This window comes from Trachypithecus francoisi, unplaced genomic scaffold (assembly GCF_009764315.1).
Source record: "Trachypithecus francoisi isolate TF-2019V2 unplaced genomic scaffold, Tfra_2.0 Lachesis_group12, whole genome shotgun sequence".
NCBI lineage: Eukaryota > Metazoa > Chordata > Mammalia > Primates > Cercopithecidae > Trachypithecus > Trachypithecus francoisi.
In genome coordinates, this window is record NW_022681457.1 from 66,159,998 (window position 1) to 66,177,622 (window position 17,625).

Sequence of the window (17,625 nt, forward strand, 5' to 3'; positions counted from 1 at the left end):
GTACATTTACTCAGAATTTCTGAAAATATGTTCCACAGAACACTAGTACTCAATCCTACTTGAAGGAAATGATTTTGTGAAACATGTATGAGAGCTCTGTATACTATATTTCTTGGGGGAAAAAGTCACATTAAGTGCCTATCAAAATGAAAGAAAAGGGAGTTTTATTTTATCTAACTCAGTGTAATTCAGACTTCACCATAGAACTCCCATTCCCAATACCTATTGCAGATGTGATTCTATTTTGGCAGATGCTGCCATAACCAAAGGACTTCAAAGATGAAAATGTCAGCATTATGGCATATGTATGGTTACTTGTATGGTGAGGAAAGCAACTCCCATCATGCTTTGTAACCAACTGCTTGCTTTTTTTGAATGATACTTTTCAATAGAATAGAAAGTCCACTGGCCCTATGTTTTATATTTATACTATATGTATTTCAACTTTCTTATGGATCAATATTTAGGTGAGAAGCAATTTCTTGCTGTGAAAAATACCTTATTCAACAGGTCTGTGTTTATTACTGTACATAAGCAAGAGTTTCTCTAAGGTATTTATCAAAAGTAGGATTGCTTGGTCATAGTTAATATTTACTTTCAACCTCACTAGATACTGTCATAGAAGTAGAGAGCATCAGTATGCTCCCAGTTCACAATCCCATCAACCAGTGAAATATGTTTTCCTTATATCCTTACTTCTGGTATGCATAGTAATATTTTCCTGGTTAATAGTGAGTTGGGCATCTTTTCACATCTGCACATTGGCTCAACACTGTAACTTGCCAATTCATGTCTTTGCCTGTTCCTTTAAAAAAGCTTTTAAAATATAAGAATTATAGGATTCTTATAAAATTCTAGATAGTAGTCCTTTATTATAAATGGACTTACCTTCTCCCATATTGTATTTATGTTGATATTGTCATATGAATACGTTAAATGTGGATACAATCATAGCTTTCATTATTACCTAATAATCTTTTAAATTTTATTTTTTACTAGACTGCTGGTTTTCTAGGCAATCAGGTGTGTCAAGTGCAAATAGATATAATTTTGGTTTTATCCTATTTTACTGATTTTTAAAAAATTATTGTTATTGTAATAGAGTCTCCAGAACAAGGTTTAGTATTCGTGGTGATAGCAGGCATCTGTTCATTTTCTCCAATTTAATGAAAATTACTTGGTGTAATGTTTACTCTAGGTCTGAGATAAATAGATTTTGTTGTGGCTCAGTTGTCTCAGTTCTGTTTAACTTTTTTTTTTTTTTTTTTTAGAAATGTCTGCTAAATATAGTCAGATGCCTTTTTGGCTCACTGATACTATGTTTTTCTCCTTGAGTTTGTTAATGTGACAAGTTGTACTGTAGTCATTAAGGCAGGTATGTTAGAATGAACAAGAATGTTCATTCATGTATGTTAGAATGAGCAAGAATGAACAAATAGACCAATGGAACAAAATGAAGAGCCCTGAAATATCTCTCTCTGTATATATATGTGGTTGTCTAGTTTGTGATAAAGTTTCCTCGGCCATGTGGTTTGGAAATGGTGGTCTTTTCAATAAAAAGCACTGGATCAGTGGTGTATCTGTTCTGATAAAAAATTCATCTTGACCCTTACCTCACACTATACATAAATCAATTCCAGATGCATGAGTGATCTAATAGTAAAAGGTAAAGCAAGAAGGGCTTCAGGAGAAAATGTAGAATATCTTTCTAGCATTGGAGAAGCAACACAATTTTTTTTCTTTTTATTTGAGAAATTTTGAGAAAAAAGCCAAATTTTAAATGATGATATTAAATTGTTTAAAAAACCGGCCGGGTGCGGTGGCTCATGGCTGTAATCCTAGCACTTTGGGAGGCCAAGGTGGGTGGATCACCTGAGGTCAGGAGTTCAAGACCAGACTGGCTAACATGGTGAAACCCCGTCTCTACTAAAATACAAAAAAAAAAGAAAAAAAAAATTAGCCAGGCATGGTGGCACGCACCTGTAGTAATCCCAGCTACTTGGGAAGCTGAGGCAGGAGAATTGCTTGAACCTAGGAGGCAGAGGTTGCAGTGAGTTGAGATCACACCATTACACACCAGCCTGGGCGAAAAGAGTGAAACTTCGTCTCCAAAAATAAAAATAAAAAATTGTTTTTAAAAAACCAAGTGTGTTGGGTATCATTTGTTGTTGTTGTTTTGTTATAAGTATTCTACTGTGTCCCAGGCTCTTTTTTGTGCTACAGAGGCTAGAAGCCTCAGCACTACAGTTTTTAGACCCTCATGCCTCTAGAATTCCAGATGTGATCTATGTTCTTCCAGTGAGATAAACTCATGCAAGATTAGGAAGACAGAAGAAAGCAGAAAGCAACAGCTTTCTCCTTCATCAGTGCTGATGGTATGAGGTTTTGCAGCAGCTTCTGATAGTGCCTTTGTCATGAAGGTATTTAACAAAAGTTGAGGTCATAAATTATACGATATTACCACAAATGATTAAAACACAAGGTTTGGTACATGTTGGGCCACTTTCAAAATATGCAAATTTAATGTAAAGTACATCCACAAGATATAGTTTTGGAATAAATGAAGGCTCCAGAAATATGTTGAGAAATAACATAGATTTAATTCCTGCTGAGGCACCTTTAGTTTTTATGATTTCAAAGTTAGTAAAATCATATATATATATGTATGTGTGTGTGTGTGTGTATATATATATACACAAATATAAATATGAAAAAAATTGAGTAGTTGGAATTACAGATGTGCCTCACCATGCCTGGCTAATTTTTGTACTTTTTTGTAGAGTCGGCTGTTACCCAGGCTGGTCTTAAACTCCTGGGCTCAAGCCATTCACCTGCCTCATCCTCCCAAAGTTCTGGGATTACAGGCTTGAGCCATCGTGCCTGTCCATGACCTGTTAATGAGAACAACAAAAAGGTTAGAATGACAGGTTTTAGATGTACAATGGAAGGGTTTTTGGAAAGGACACTGCTCTGTGTCAAATGATGGAGCATTTGACACGTGGGTTTTTTTTTTTTCTACTGAGAGAAACTGCAGGTGTCTGAGAGGCGACTGAAAATATTAATAGTAGAGATTTATTTATTTATTTATTTATTTATTTTGAGACGGAGTCTGGCTCTGTCTCCCAGGCTGGAGGGCAGTGGCCGGATCTCAGCTCACTGCAAGCTCCGCCTCCCGGGTTTACACCATTCTCCTGCCTCAGCCTCCGGAGTAGCTGGGACTACAGGCGCCCGCCACCTCGCCCGGCTAGTTTTTTGTATTTTTAGTAGAGACGGGGTTTCACCGTGTTAGCCAGGATGGTCTCGATCTCCTGACCTCGTGATCCGCCCGTCTCGGCCTCCCAAAGTGCTGGGATTACAGGCTTGAGCCACCGCGCCTGGCCTATTTATTTATTTTTATTTATTTTTTATTTTTGAGACAGAGTCTCGCTCTGTCGCCCGGGATGGAGTGCAGTGGCCGGTTCTCAGCTCACTGCAAGCTCTGCCTCCCGGGTTTACGCCATTCTCCTGCCTCAGCCTCCCCAGTAGCTGGGACTACAGGCAGGCGCCCGCCACCTCGCCCGGCTAGTTTTTTGTATTTTTAGTAGAGACGGGGTTTCACCGTGTTAGCCAGGATGGTCTCGATCTCCTGACCTCGTGATCCGCCCTTCTCGGCCTCCCAAAGTGCTGGGATTACAGGCTTGAGCCACCGCGCCTGGCCTAATAGTACAGATTTAGATAATGAGAAATGAAACTCTCTGAAAGAAACGCTCTTATTCTGCATGATTCTGATGATTGAAGATTCAAACCGCTTTTTTCAAACTGAACAATACGAGAAAAGAAACAATCTGAAGAAAATTCTATTTCAGAAGGTCAATGAGCATGATATTGGACTAAGCGCACCATCATTTGACACAGTGCAGGGCCCTTTCCAAAAATCCCTCCATTATACCTCAGGGAGGTCAGGCGTTAATTCTCTGGTGCTGTTGGACAAGGAAAATGACCTACAGTTAGTTATGTTCACCAGCAGTCTCCTCACCAGAGAGAGTGTGAAGAATTTAGCCCCTAGTGTCAGAAGGCCTCAAAACTTAGTCAAAACAAGCCCAGGTGCAGTGGCTCAAGCCTGTAATCCCAGCACTTTGGGAGGCCGAGGCAGGCGGATCACTTGAGGCCAGGAGTTTGAGACCAGCCTGGCCAACGTGGTGAAACCCTGTCTCCACTAAAAATACAAAAAATTAGCCGGGCGTGGTGGTGGGCACCTGTAATCTCAGATACTCAGGAGGCTGAGGCAGGAGAATCCCTTGAACTTGGGAGGCTGAGGTTGCAGTGAGACAGTATTGTGCCACCACACTCCAGGCAGGGTGACAGAGTGAGACTTTGTTTCAAAAAAAAAAGTCAGAAAGAGAATATGGAAGAGATATTTTAATAATTCTTTATTGCTTTTTTTAATGGAGTATTGATTTCCTTACATAAATTTAATTGTAAACATGTACATAGGACTGTGGTTTTGAATTTAAAAAATACTTTGGGACTTCAGCCTTCTTAGTAGTTTTGTTTGTTTGTTTGTTTTTGATACAAAGTCTTGCTCTGTCACCCAGGCTGGAGTTCAGTGACACGATCTTGGCTCACTGCAACCTCCGTCTCCCAGGTTCAAGCGATTTTCCTGCCTCAGCCTCCGAGTAGCTGGGACTACAGGTGTGCGTCACCATGCCCGGCTAAATTTTTTTGTATTTTCAGTAGAGACAAGGTTTCACCATGTTGGCCAGGCTGGTCTCGAACGCCTGACCTCAGGTGATCCACCTGCCTCGGCCTCTCACAGTGATGGGATTACAGGCGTGAGGCACCGCGCCTGGCCGCCTTCTTTGGGTTATTTAGTAGCTCAGATTTTTCATTTATCTCCTATTTCATGCATATCCTATTCTTTGCAAAATGAAACAAGATTGCCTAGGCATTTTCAAATACCTTCTAAAGTTTTATATTCTTAAGGAAAGAACAAATTATTTCATGTATTAACTAATATATCAAATAATTTGGGATACAGAAGATGCCTCAGGGTGGTCCCTGGTGGGCTTATCCCATTTCTTTCCTGAAGGAACGCAGGGCAGGACAAATTCAATCTTATCTGAGACCTCTCCAGTTAGTCTTTTTCTTTTGGAACGGAGTTCTGCTCTTGTTGCCCAAGCTTGGGTGCAATGGCGGATCTCAGCTTAATGCAACCTCCGCTACCCGGGTTCAAGCGATTCTCCTGCCTCAGCCTCCCCAGTAGCTGGGATTACAGGCGCGCGCGACCACGCTCGGCTAATTTTTTGTAATTCTAGTAGAACGATACATTCACAATTGCAGGAGATACGAGATAGAGAGAGAGAGAGAGAGAAAGAGAGAAAGGGAGAGCGCAGTGAGCACGAGCGACCTTTCTAGGTCTAGGTCCTGCTCCAGGTTCTGGTGGGCTTTGAGAGTATTTTCATTGCATGCCTGATGTGTGCCCACACCTCGCTTGGGTGTATGCAGTGAGTAACTGCTAGGTGTTTAGTACACGTATTAGGCACCTGCTGGTGCCAAAACTTCTTTCTAAATCCTCCGCAGCTGAGCCTGGTGCCTCACGCCTGTAGTCCCAGCACTTTGGGAGGCTCAGGCGGGAGGATCTTTTAAGCCCAGGAGTTCGACACCGGCTTGAGTAACATCGGGAGCTCTGGTCTCTATAAAAATTTAAAAAATTAGTTGGGCGTGGTGGCGCGCGCCTGCAGTCCCAGCTACTCTGGAGTCTCAGGTGGGAGGGTAGCTTGAGCCGGGGAGGTCGAGGCTGCAGTGAGCTGTAACTAATCACGCCACTGCACTCTACCCTGGGCGACAGAGCGAGACCCTGCCTCAAGAAAAAAATAAATAAATAAGTATTCCTCAGCGACAAAAACAAACGCAAGCCCGAGCTCGCCTCAGCCCCAGGAAGCCTGGAAAGCCCTCCCGCCCAGAACTTCCAAAGTTCCAGCGCCCGCGCATGCGCACTCCGCGCAGCCTGTTGTGGCTGGAACCAGTCCCTCCCATCGGCGGACTACATTTCCCACAGGCCTCCGCGCGCAGTTCTTTCCGGCTTCCCTGCTGGTGTCGGCTCCAAGAGGTGAGTTGGTCGCGTGCACCCAGGCAATGGGCGCGGGGGCGGCGCGGGGGCGGCGCGGACCTCTGTGTGAGCCAGGAGGCCGTAGCTGTGGAGTTTGTGGCGCTGACTGGGCGCCGGGTGCCGTGTTGCGTCCTCTGCCTTACCGCTTCAGAGCCGCGCAGGTCCAGCGGCCCGGAATGGCTCCGAGTTAGATGCAGGAACCCCGGAGTGAATGAAGGCCCCCAAACAAAAAGACGCAGTCTGAAGAAGGAGTGCAGATTGCACAGCTTTTCCCGAGCTCCCTCCCATGGAAACTGCGGGGAACTCGGAGACAGATTCCAGCCCCTTCTTCGTGTACCTGGCCTTTCTCTCTGATACGGGAAAGGGTCAGCTTTATTCCAGGCTCCCTGTTATTTCCATCGGGTTTTGCGCGCAGTAGACGGAGGGAGCAAGTGAGCTAGCGGGGGTGTGTCCTGATCATCCAAGGCCGGCTGCAGGAAAGGCCTGGGGTCTCAAGATTCCCGTCTCCTTTCCCAGTCCTGCTGTTCTTTAGGAAGGCAGCGGGGAGAGGAGGAAATGATTACTGTTGCATATACACAAGTCAACATCCAGATGAGTTTGTGTTTCCTTTTTGTTCCATGAAGTGTAATTTTTATTTTTCTGGGCGTGGGGACGTTTGCTTTCCTCTTCTGTGAAGGGGTGAAAATCAGCTCGGACTGAACAATGAAGCAGCTCTGTCATTAATCAGGCTAGGAAGGAAGAGACAGATAAAGCCAGCTGCAAAATTAATAGAAAACATGATTTCTTCCCAGATGGTGCAGTAGTTGTAAAATGGCATAATGACTCCCTCTTTGAGAGATTACAGTTTTCTTACCAGTGATGTTCTAGACTTGCTTTGCTGTTTTCGTTCTATTACTGGGGATACCCTCCTGATTACACTCATGATTGCATTCAATATCTCATTAATTCCTGCCTCTCATAATCTCACCTTGGAAACAACAGCTATTCCAGATCGCAGCTGTCATTAGATCCTCCTTAGAATCCTTCAGCTGGAACTCAACCGTTTACAAAAAGAGCTTTTCTCCTCTCTCTCGTCCATCCTATTCCAACCCTTCCTGTGGAATTTTCTCCCTTTCTACCAGTCAATAGATATGATTTTGTCGGGCTATGCGGGCTTGTTCCCATTAATCTTCAGCTGGTTAGGCTTTAACTCCTGAAATGTCCTGTCCACTGCCTGGTGCTTTGGCCTTCCTTCCCAGTGAATGATGGGTTGATCAGGGTAGATTCCAACTTCCTACCCCTTTCCAGTAGGTTTTTGTTTTGTTTTGTTTTGTTTTTGAGATGGACTCTGGGTCTTTTTTTTTTTTTTTTTTTGAGACGGAGTCTTGCTCTGTCGCCCGGGCTGGAGTGGAGTGCAGTGGCCGGATCTCAGCTCACTGCAAGCTCCGCCTCCCGGGTTTACGCCATTCTCCTGCCTCAGCCTCCGGAGTAGCTGGGACTACAGGCGCCCGCCACCTCGCCCGGCTAGTTTTTTGTATTTTTAGTAGAGACGGGGTTTCACCGTGTTAGCCAGGATGGTCTCGATCTCCTGACCTCGTGATCCGCCCGTCTCGGCCTCCCAAAGTGCTGGGATTACAGGCTTGAGCCACCGCGCCCGGCCTGGGTCTTTTTTTTGAGACGGAGCCTGGGTGTGTTACTCAGGCTGGAGTGCAGTGACAGGATGGGCTCACTGCAACTTCCGCCTCCTGGGTTCAAGGGATTCTCCTGCCTCAGCCTCTCCAGTAGCTAGGATTACAGGGATGAGTCACCGCGCCCGACTTCCAGTAGGTATTGACGTGAGCATTTGGCAGTTATTTAGTTTCTCTTATGAGCTGCCTCTTTCTAATCATTGGATGGTCTGGAAGTAAACCTCCTGAAGAGAAGCTAACTGCAGAGCTTTATTTTATTACTTAATTTTTTTTTTTTTTTTTTTTTTGGTGGGGGACAGAGTCTCACTCTGTCCCTCAGGCTGGAGTGCAGTGAGGTGATCTCGCTCCCTGCAGCCTGGACCTCCCTGGCTCAAGTGATCCTCCCACCTCAGCCTCCTGAGTAGCTGAGACCACAGGTAGGTGGCCCCACGCCCAATTTTTAAAATTTTTTGTAGAAATGAGGTCTCCCTGTGTTGCACAGGCTGACCTCAAACTCCTGGACTCAAGGAATTCTTCCACCTCAGCCTCCCAAAGTGTTGAGATTACAGGCATGAGCCACCATGCAGAACTTTCATTCGATGGTGATTAGTTGAGGAGTTTACAGTTTAGATGGAATTACACACTAGGTCTCTTTGATCCCCACCGCCCTAAGTTCAAAAGCAGGGAAAGGTAAGGAGGTGGTTTGGCGACAGGATCTTTTCTGCTTTTGAGGCTTTTAAGGAGTGATAATATGATAGGGTTTTTAGTGGCGAGGTCTGTGTTAACAAGGGAAGGGGTTATTAGAAGGGAAGGGAAGACAGTAGAAATTCGGAAAGTGGTTTGAAGTTTTTGACAGGGTGAGTTTGTTTCAGGCCACGTATTTATCAGGTCTCATGAGATGCAGTTTACTATAGTGACAGTCGTATGGGTTATGGAGCTAAAGTAGCAGGGTTCTAGTCCTCAACCTGCCACTTAGAGCTGCCTGAGCTTGGGACAATTTATTTCATCTCTCTGTGCCATAGTTTCATCATCTGCAAAATGAGGATAATGATAGAGCCTACTATATAGGATGGCTCTGAGTAGAGGAATTAATATATGCAAAACCCTTAGCTAATGCTTGGTACATAATAAATGCTCAGTAGATTTGTTGTTTGTTTTTTTTTTTTTTTTGAGATGGAGTCTCGCTCTGTCACCCAGGCTGGAGTGCAGTGGCCGGATCTCAGCTCACTGCAAGCTCCGCCTCCCGGGTTCACGCCATTCTCTTGCCTCAGCCTTCAAGTAGCTGGGACTACAGGTGCGCACCACCACGCCCAGATAATTTTTTGTATTTTTAGTAGAGACGGGGTTTCACCATGTTAGCCAGGATGGTCTTGATCTCCTGACCTCATGATCCGCCCGCCTCAGCCTCCCAAAGTGCTGGGATTACAGGCGTGAGCCACTGCGCCCGGCCAATGCTCAGTAGATTTGTTACCGTTAGGTTGTAATTTAATATTTTTCCTCATCACCCGTATCCAAAAATTAGTATCCTGCCACATTTGTCTTATCTATGTATCCTCCTTTCGTAAACTGTTGATCATCAAGAAGGATTGCCTATCAAGAGCAGGGCTGTGAAGAATGTTTTTTAAAAGTTTGTTTGTTTTTTGAGACAGTTTTGCTCTGTCATCCAGGCTGTAGTGCATTGGCACTATCTTGGCTGACTGCAACCACCACCCCCCAGGTTCAAGCCATTCTCGTGCCTCAGCCTCCCAAGTAGCTGGGATTACAGGTATGCATCACCGTGCCTGGCTAATTTTTGTATTTTTAGTAGAGACAGGGTTTCACCATGTTGACCAGGCTGGTCTTGAACTCCTGACGTAAGTGATCCGCCTGCGTTGGCCTCCCAAAGTGCTGGGAAGAATTCTAAAAATAATTGTGGGAAGAAGCATATGTAGTATTCTTCATCTTTAGTAATATAGCTGACTTATGAAATGCTTATTTACTATTCTAAGTGCCTTATATGTAGTATCTTATTTATTTCTCATAACAATTCTTTCAGGTAGGAACTGTAGTTCTCACCATTTCATATGGGGGAACTGGAAAGTAACCTAATATCATGCAGTTAAAAAAAAAAAGCGCGGCCGGGCGCGGTGGCTCAAGCCTGTAATCCCAGCACTTTGGGAGGCCGAGGCGGGCGGATCACGAGGTCAGGAGATCGAGTCCATCCTGGCTAACATGGTGAAACCCCGTCTCTACTAAAAAATACAAAAAACTAGCCGGGCGATGTGGCGGGCACCTGTAGTCCCAGCTACGTGGGAGGCTGAGGCAGGAGAATGGCGTGAACCCAGGAGGCGGAGCTTGCAGTGAGCTGAGATCCGGCCACTGCACTCCAGCCTGGGCGACAGAGCGAGACTCCGTCTCAAAAAAAAAAAAGCGCATATATTGGTAATTACAAGAGTATACCAAATATCATCATTATACATACTTAAAAAAAAAAATCTGTCTGGGCATGGTGTCTCATGCCTGTAATCCCAGCACTTTGGGAGGCCAAGGCAGGTGCATTACCCGAGGTCAGGAGTTTGAGACCAGCCTGGCCAAAATGGTGAAACCCCATCTCTACTGAAAATACAAAAATGAGCTGGGCATGGTGGCACACGCCTGTGGTCCCAACTACTCGGGAGGCTGAGAATCGCTTGAACCCAGGAGGTGGAAGTTGCAGTGAGCTGAGATCGTGCCACTGCACTCCAGCCTGGGTGACAAAGCGAGACCTTGTCTCAAAAAAAAAAAAAAATTCCTTCCTGCTTTATTCAGCAATCTCATAATGAAGGGAAGAGATATCAATCTAATAGATATCGATCTGATGATGGCACGCACTGTCAAGTTTTGTCCAGATTATACTGAAGCTATAGGGTCTTTATGGAGGTAACTGGATTTCATACAGATGTATACCTTACAGTTTTTATTTTAATGATGTTATATGCAAAGTGAGACCAGTTGGTCAAGGAGACCCAACATCTGCTGGAGGGCTTCATAGGCATCTTAGCCAAAAGAACTGGTTCAGACGGGAAATAAACCTGTTTGTCTGGAAGATGTAAAAGGAAGCAGCATGGGGCTGCCTTCAGTGCTTAGAAGACATCAGTCAGGGACTTTTTGCCATTCTTTTCTAGGCCATACTCCAACACACATGGGCAAATTAAATCATAGAGTTGGTTCATGAATGGGAAGCTGAAGTGAAAAAAAAAGCCACTCAGGAAAAACAGCATCTGTTTTTACAGTATCCTTAGCTTTTTTTCTCAGTTAAAGGGAAGACTGAAAGAAAAACTTGAGCCGGGAAAGTCTTATTTGGAGTATTTGGGTATTTCAGGCTCACACTGTATTTAATGTGGTGATGCGTGTTGCTGGCTGTGACTGTAAACATTTTAACTGGTCCTGCTAGGGAAACATGATTTTTTTTTTTTCTGTCAAAATAGTTTCACACTACACATGCTGGTATTTTCTTTTTTTAACACACTGGCTTAACCCATTCAAAATTAAGGCAACATCATTTTTAATAGTTGCATCCTTTTCAATGGTATGGATAAGCAACAGGTTATTGAATCATTCTGAAATTAGGTTCCTTTCAGCTTTAATTCATTATAAACCATGCCGTCAGCATAGCTCTGCATACATTTTTTTTTCTTTTTTTCTTTTTTTGAGACGGAGTCTCCCTCTGTCAGCCAGGCTGCAGTGCAATGGCACAATCTCAGCTCACTGCAACCTCTGTCTCCTGGGTTCAAGCAATTCTTCTGCCCTAACCTCCCAAGTAGCTGGGATTACAGGCACCTGCCATCATGCCCGGCTAATTTTTGTATTTTTGTAGAGACAGGGTTTCACCATGTTGGCCAGGCTGGTCTTGAACTCCTGACCTCAGGTGATCCGCCCACCTCAGCCTTCCAAAGTGCTGGGATTACAGGCATGAGCCAGTGCCTCTGGCCATAGCTCTGCATAATCTTTATGTACAGATACAAACAGTCCCTTTAGTGTCGGAAGTGGAGCTTCTGATTCAGAGTTTACAGGGTTGAAATGCTGCTTCACATAGCTCTAAATGTGGACTGACCTAGTGTCGGCGTCCCCATGACCTTGCTAATATAGGGCATCATCCGTCTTTGAGGTCTCCCAATGCAGTCCTTGTAAAAAGGTACATTTTGTTTGCTTTAACACTCATTTTTTTCTTTTCTTTTCTTTTTTCTTTTCTTTTCTTTTCCTTTCCTTTCTTTTCCTTTCTCTCTTTCTCTCTTTCTTTCTTTCTTTCACAGGCTCTTACTCTGTTGCCCAGGCTTGAGTGCAGTGGCATGATCTCAGCTCACTGCAACCTCTGCTTCCCAGGCTCAAGCCATCCTCCTGCCTCAACCTCCTGAGTAACTGAGACTACAGGTGTATACGCTACCATGCCTGGCTAATTTTTAAATTTTTTTTTGTAGAGACGAGGTCTCGTCATGTTGCCCAGATTCTGATAACTACCATTCTACTCTCTACCTCTATGAGATCAAGTTTGTTTGTTTGTTTGTTTGTTTATTTATTTTGAGACAGAGTTTTGCTCTTGTTGCCCAGACTGGAGTGCAGTGGTGTTATCTCAGCTCACTACAACCTCCTCCACCTCCCGGGTTTAAGTGATTCTCCTGCCTTAGCCTCCCAAGTAACTGGATTACAGGTGTACACCACCATGCTCGGCTAATTTTGTATTTTTAGTAGAGATGGGGTTTCTCCATGTTGGTAAGGCTGGTCTTGAACTGCCAACCTCAGGTGATCCGCCCACCTCGGCCTCCCAAAGTGCTGGGATTACAGGCGTGAGCTACCACCCCTGGCCGAGATCAACTTTTTAAGATTCCATTTATGAGTGAGATCATGTGGTGTTTATCTTTCTGTTTCTGGCTTATTTCTCTTAACATAATGTCCTTCCAGGTTCATCCATGTTGTCACAAATGACAGGTTTTGTTTCTTCATCATAGCTAAATAGTATTACATTTTATATACATAGCACATTTTCTTTGTCTTTTATCCATTGATGGACACTTAGGTTGATTCCATGTGTTGGCCATTGTAATAATGCTATAATAAATGTGAGAGTGCAGAGATCTCTTTGACATTCTAATTTCATTTCCTTTGGATATATATAGTAGCGTGATTGCTAGATCATATGGTAGTTCTATTTTTAATTTTTTGAGGCCTTTCCATACTGTTTGTCATAATGACTGGCTTCCCAAAGTGTTGGGGTTACAGGCATGAGCCACCATGCCCAGCCTGTTCAGATTTTTTATTTCTTCATAATTCAATCTTGGTAGGTTGTATGTGTCAGGGAATTAATCATTATTCTAGGTTATCCAATTTCCTGGTGTATATTTGTTCGTAATAGTCTCTTGTATTTTTGTTGTATCAGTTGTAATGTCTCCTTTTTCATTTCTGGTTTTATTTGAATATTTTCTTTTCTTTTTTTTTGAATATTTTCTTTTTTTTTTTTTTCGAGACGGAGTTTCGCTCTGTCGCCCAGGCTGGAGTGCAGTGGCCGGATCTCAGCTCACTGCAAGCTCCGCCTCCCGGGTTTACGCCATTCTCCTGCCTCAGCCTCCCGAGTAGCTGGGACTACAGGCGCCCGCCACCTCGCCCGGCTAGTTTTTTGTATTTTTTAGTAGAGACGGGGTTTCACCATGTTAGCCAGGATGGTCTCGATCTCCTGACCTTGTGATCCGCCCGTCTCGGCCTCCCAAAGTGCTGGGATTACAGGCTTGAGCCACCGCACCCGGTCTGAATATTTTCAATATTTTCTGTTTTCTCTTGGTTAGTATAGCTTAGTTAGGTTTGTCAATTTTGTGGGGTTTTTTTTTCTTTTTTCAAAAAGAAAAAAAAACCTTTATTTTATTGATGCTTTCTAATGGCTTTCTAGTCTGTGTCATTTATTTCTGCCCTAATCTTTATTATTTTCTTCCTTCTAACTTGGGGCTATACCCGGATATTTACCTTTCGTCAGGTTTGGAAAGTTTTTTTGCTACTCTTTTTTTCTCTTTCCTTTCTTTTTTTTCCTTCCTTCCTTCCTTCCTTCCTTCCTTCCTTCCCTCCTTCCCTCCTTCCCTCCTTCCCTCCTTCCCTCCTTCCCTCCCAACCTCCCTCCCTCCCTCCCTCCTTCCTTCTTATCTCCCTTCCTTTCCTTTCATCTCACTCTGTTGCCCAGGCTGGAGTGTAGTGGCATGATCATAGCTCACTGCAACCTTGAACTTCTGGGCCCAAGTGATCCTCCTGCCTCAGCCTCCTGAGTAGCTGGGACTACAGGCACCCACCACGACGCCACCTATTTTTTTTGTATTTTCTAGTAGAGACGGGGTTTCACCACGTTAGCCAGGATGGTCTCGATCTCCTGACCTCGTGATCCACCTGCCTCGGCCTCCCAAAGTGCCGGGATTACAAGCGTGAGCTACCGCGCCTGGCCTATTTGAATTCTTTATCAGGCAGTTCAGACACCTCCATTTTTTTAGAGTCAATCAGTGGCACTTTATGTTGTCCTATTGGTGATGTCACGTTTCCCTGATTGTTGTTGATCCTTGTGACCGTGCGTTGATGTCTGCACACTTGAAAGGACTGTGTACTTATTCCAGTCTTTGCAGAATGAGTTTCATCTAGGATAGCCCATCAGTAGTCAGCCCATCCAGTGATTCTGGGGAGCCTGTCTGGTTTGGTTCTTAAGGCCGGGGCTGCTATGGTGGGTATAGTGCTGGGATGCTCCAAAAGGCTGGAACCACATTCTCTGATGTTGCACATAGCATGCCCCAAGGCCAGGGCCAATCTGGCCAGTGCAGTGCTGGGGCACGCTCAAAGCCTGAGACCACTGTGACTGGTGCCATACTGTTATGTGCCTGATTGCAGAGGCCACTGAGGCTTGCCTGTTGCTGAGGGCTGTTGGAGCCCAGGGCCTCTGATGTCAGCCTGATGGTGGTGGCAGCCTGGAGGTGGAGTTCATCATGATAGCCTGAAGCCTGGGCGGCATGATCTTTCCTGATGCCAGAGCAGGTCTAGAGGGTTAGTCTGTGGCTACTGGCCTGGAGTCTGGGGTTGGAAGTCTCCCTGTTGCTGGGCGGGTCGGGCCTGGTGTTAGGGAACAGGCAAAAGTTCTGTGTTCACTTCCCTGACTTTCCCAAATGGGCAATACCTTTGTCTACACTGTGCTGCCTTGAGTTGGGGAGGCGTGACATGGGTAATGTTGAACTGTCCTTCCTGCATTCTTCAGTGCTTCTTTTCTTATTATTGTGCTACAACCCAGTACTGCAATCTCTCACCTGGTTGCCTTAGCTATTGTGAAGGCATTTTTGCTCATGGATAATTGCTCAAACTGATGTTTCTGCAGGTGGACCATAGATGGAGAGAACTATTTTGCTATCTTCTGAGATTTAATATTTTTTGAAAGATTATTAGCTGGGCATGGTGGTGCCCACCTATAGTCCCAGTTACTTGGGAATCTGAGGTGGGAGGCTGCTATGAGCCAAGATCATGCCTCTGCAGTCCAGCCTGGGTAACAGAGTGAGACCCTGTTTCTGAAAAACAAAACAAAATCTACTGTTAGTTATTCCTCTTTTTTTTTAGTGAATTGCTGATGGTCAGATTTCTCCTGGTGAAGTAGAAATCCTTGCTTCAGAAACAAATACCTGAGTTGAAAGAGAAACTGGCTTTTAGGCTGGGTGTGGTGGCTCACGCCTGTAATCCCAGCATTTTAGGAGGCTGAGGCGGGCGGATCAGTTGAGATCAGGAGTTCGAGACCAGCCTGGGCAACATGGTGAAACCCTGTCTTTACTATAAATACAAAAATTAGCCGAGCATAGTGGCAGGCGCCTATAATCCCAGCTACTCGGGAGACTGAGGCAGGAGAATTGCTTGAACCCTGGAGGCAGAGGTTACAGTGAGCCATGGTCATGCCACTGCAGTTCAGCCTGGGTGACAGAACAAGACTCCGTCTGCAACTTAACTGATTTTACCCTTGAGCATTAGTTTCCTGAGCTATTAAAAGGAGAGCAGTACATTGCAGAGCAGTGCTGAGGACAACTGACAGTGTGTATAAAGTACCTAACACATAGAGGTTCTCAGTGAATGTTGTTGACCAACTGCAGGAATCATGAATCCCTTCCGTCCCCAGCTTGGATACTAAAAGGAAAGTGGGACCATGCGCGGTGGCTCACGCCTGTAATCCCAGCCCTTTGGGAGGCTGAGGCAGGAGGATCACCTGAGGTCAGGAGTTCAAGACAAGCCTGGTCAACATGGCGAAACTCCGTCTCTACTAAAAATATAAAAATTAGCTGGGCGTGGTGGCATGTACCTGTAATCCCAGCTACTCAGGAGACTAAGGCAGGAGAATCACTTGAACCCGGGAGCTGGAGGTTGCAGTGAGCTGAGATCATGCCATTGCCCTCCAGCCTGGGTGACAGAGTGAAATTCCATCTTAAAAAAAAAAAATCAATAAAAGAGAAGGAGTGGTGAAGGATGTCATGGTATGGGAGGCCCTGATTGGAAAACTGGAGTGGTGAGCTTCCTGGCTGGAGAAGGCAAGGGTAGCCTCACATTGGTGGAAGCTGCCAGGTTCAATCTGTGTGGTCTTTTAGGTGTTGTGTTTAGGCAGTTCAGGCAGGATTCTAGGGGCAGGATTCAGGGCCCATCTCAGTCCTGAAAAGTTGTCTTACCGTGAGGAGGAGCTGCTTAGAACAAATCTGAGTAATCCAGTGCCTGGACCAGATCCACATTGCCAGAGGGCGACATGGTCAGAAATCCTCTTGCAGAAGTAGCTAGCCTTCTACACCAAGTTCATCATTTGTCACCTATTTCTTTTTTTTTTTTTTTTTTTTTTTTTGAGACGGAGTCTTGCTCTGCCACCCAGGCTGGAGTGCAGTGGCCGGATCTCAGCTCACTGCAAGCTCCGCCTCCCGGGTTTATGCCATTCTCCTGCCTCAGCCTCCCGAGTAGCTGGGACTACAGGCGCCCGCCTCGTCGCCCAGCTAGTTTTTTGTATTTTTAAGTAGAGACAGGGTTTCACCGTATTAGCCAGGATGGTCTCGATCTCCTGACCTCGTGATCCGCCCGTCTCGGCCTCCCAAAGTGCTGGGATTACAGGCTTGAGCCACCACGCCCGGCCTTTGTCACCTATTTCTTCAGAGCTTTTCTTTCTCTTTTCTCCCGTTCCCCTTCCCCTTCCCCTTCCCCTTCCCCTTCCCCTTCCCCTTCCCCTTCCCCTCCTGCTCTTGTTGCCCAGGCTGGAGTACAATGGCATAATCTCGGCTCACTGCAACCTCTGCCTCCTGGGTTCAAGCAATTCTCCTGCCTCAGCCTCCCGAGTAGCTGGAATTACAAGCATGTGCCACCACGCCCGGCTAATTTTGTATTTTTAGTAGAGGTGGGGTTTCTCCATGTTCGTCAGGCTGGTGTCGAACTCCTGACCTCAGGTGATCCGGCTGCCTCGGCCTCCCAAAGTGCTGAGATTACAGGCGAGAGCCACTGCACCTGGCGAGAGCTTATATTTCTTTAGACTCCCTATACTTTTCCCCAGTTTATGTGGGTATAGCATAGGATGGGCATAGTAGTAGGTAGTAGTTTGGAAGAGCCAATGGAAGTAGTTTGGGAGAAGGAATGGAAGAGAAAAAAGTTTTCATATTTATGATGTACATCATTTTGGGAGCTCTGTGGCGCAGCTTATTTCATGGTTTCTTTTTTTTCTTTCAGCTCTGGCTTATCAGGATTCCGTAGTTCTCCAACAGAGAAATCTTGAAAAGGACTGACCAGTTTTTGCACTTCTAAAACCATGGCCCATGTAAGTTAACGTTTCTCTGTCCTTTTCGAAATACTGTCAATTTCTGTATCATGTACATAGATTCTTTTTTTATTCTGAAACTTCCTGCTTACCAGAGC

At 45.1% G+C, this 17,625-nt stretch overlaps 1 protein-coding gene across 4 annotated transcripts in view; it reads left to right on the forward strand.

Annotated features, from left to right (window-relative positions):
- The first annotated feature begins 5,807 nt into the window (after positions 1-5,807).
- ZFP14 (ZFP14 zinc finger protein) overlaps positions 5,808-17,625 on the forward strand; it is a 46,454-nt gene continuing 34,636 nt past the window's right edge. For 2 of the 4 annotated variants that reach the window (XM_033225971.1, XM_033225973.1), the window contains exons 1-2: positions 5,808-6,088; positions 17,440-17,527. In XM_033225971.1, coding sequence (XP_033081862.1) covers positions 17,519-17,527 — 9 coding nt within the window. In that variant the 5' untranslated portion in view covers positions 5,808-6,088; positions 17,440-17,518. Of the gene's footprint in view, positions 6,089-8,115; positions 8,172-17,439; positions 17,528-17,625 lie in introns of those variants that run through there. The other 2 variants (XM_033225975.1, XM_033225972.1) reach the window with 2 other exon arrangements.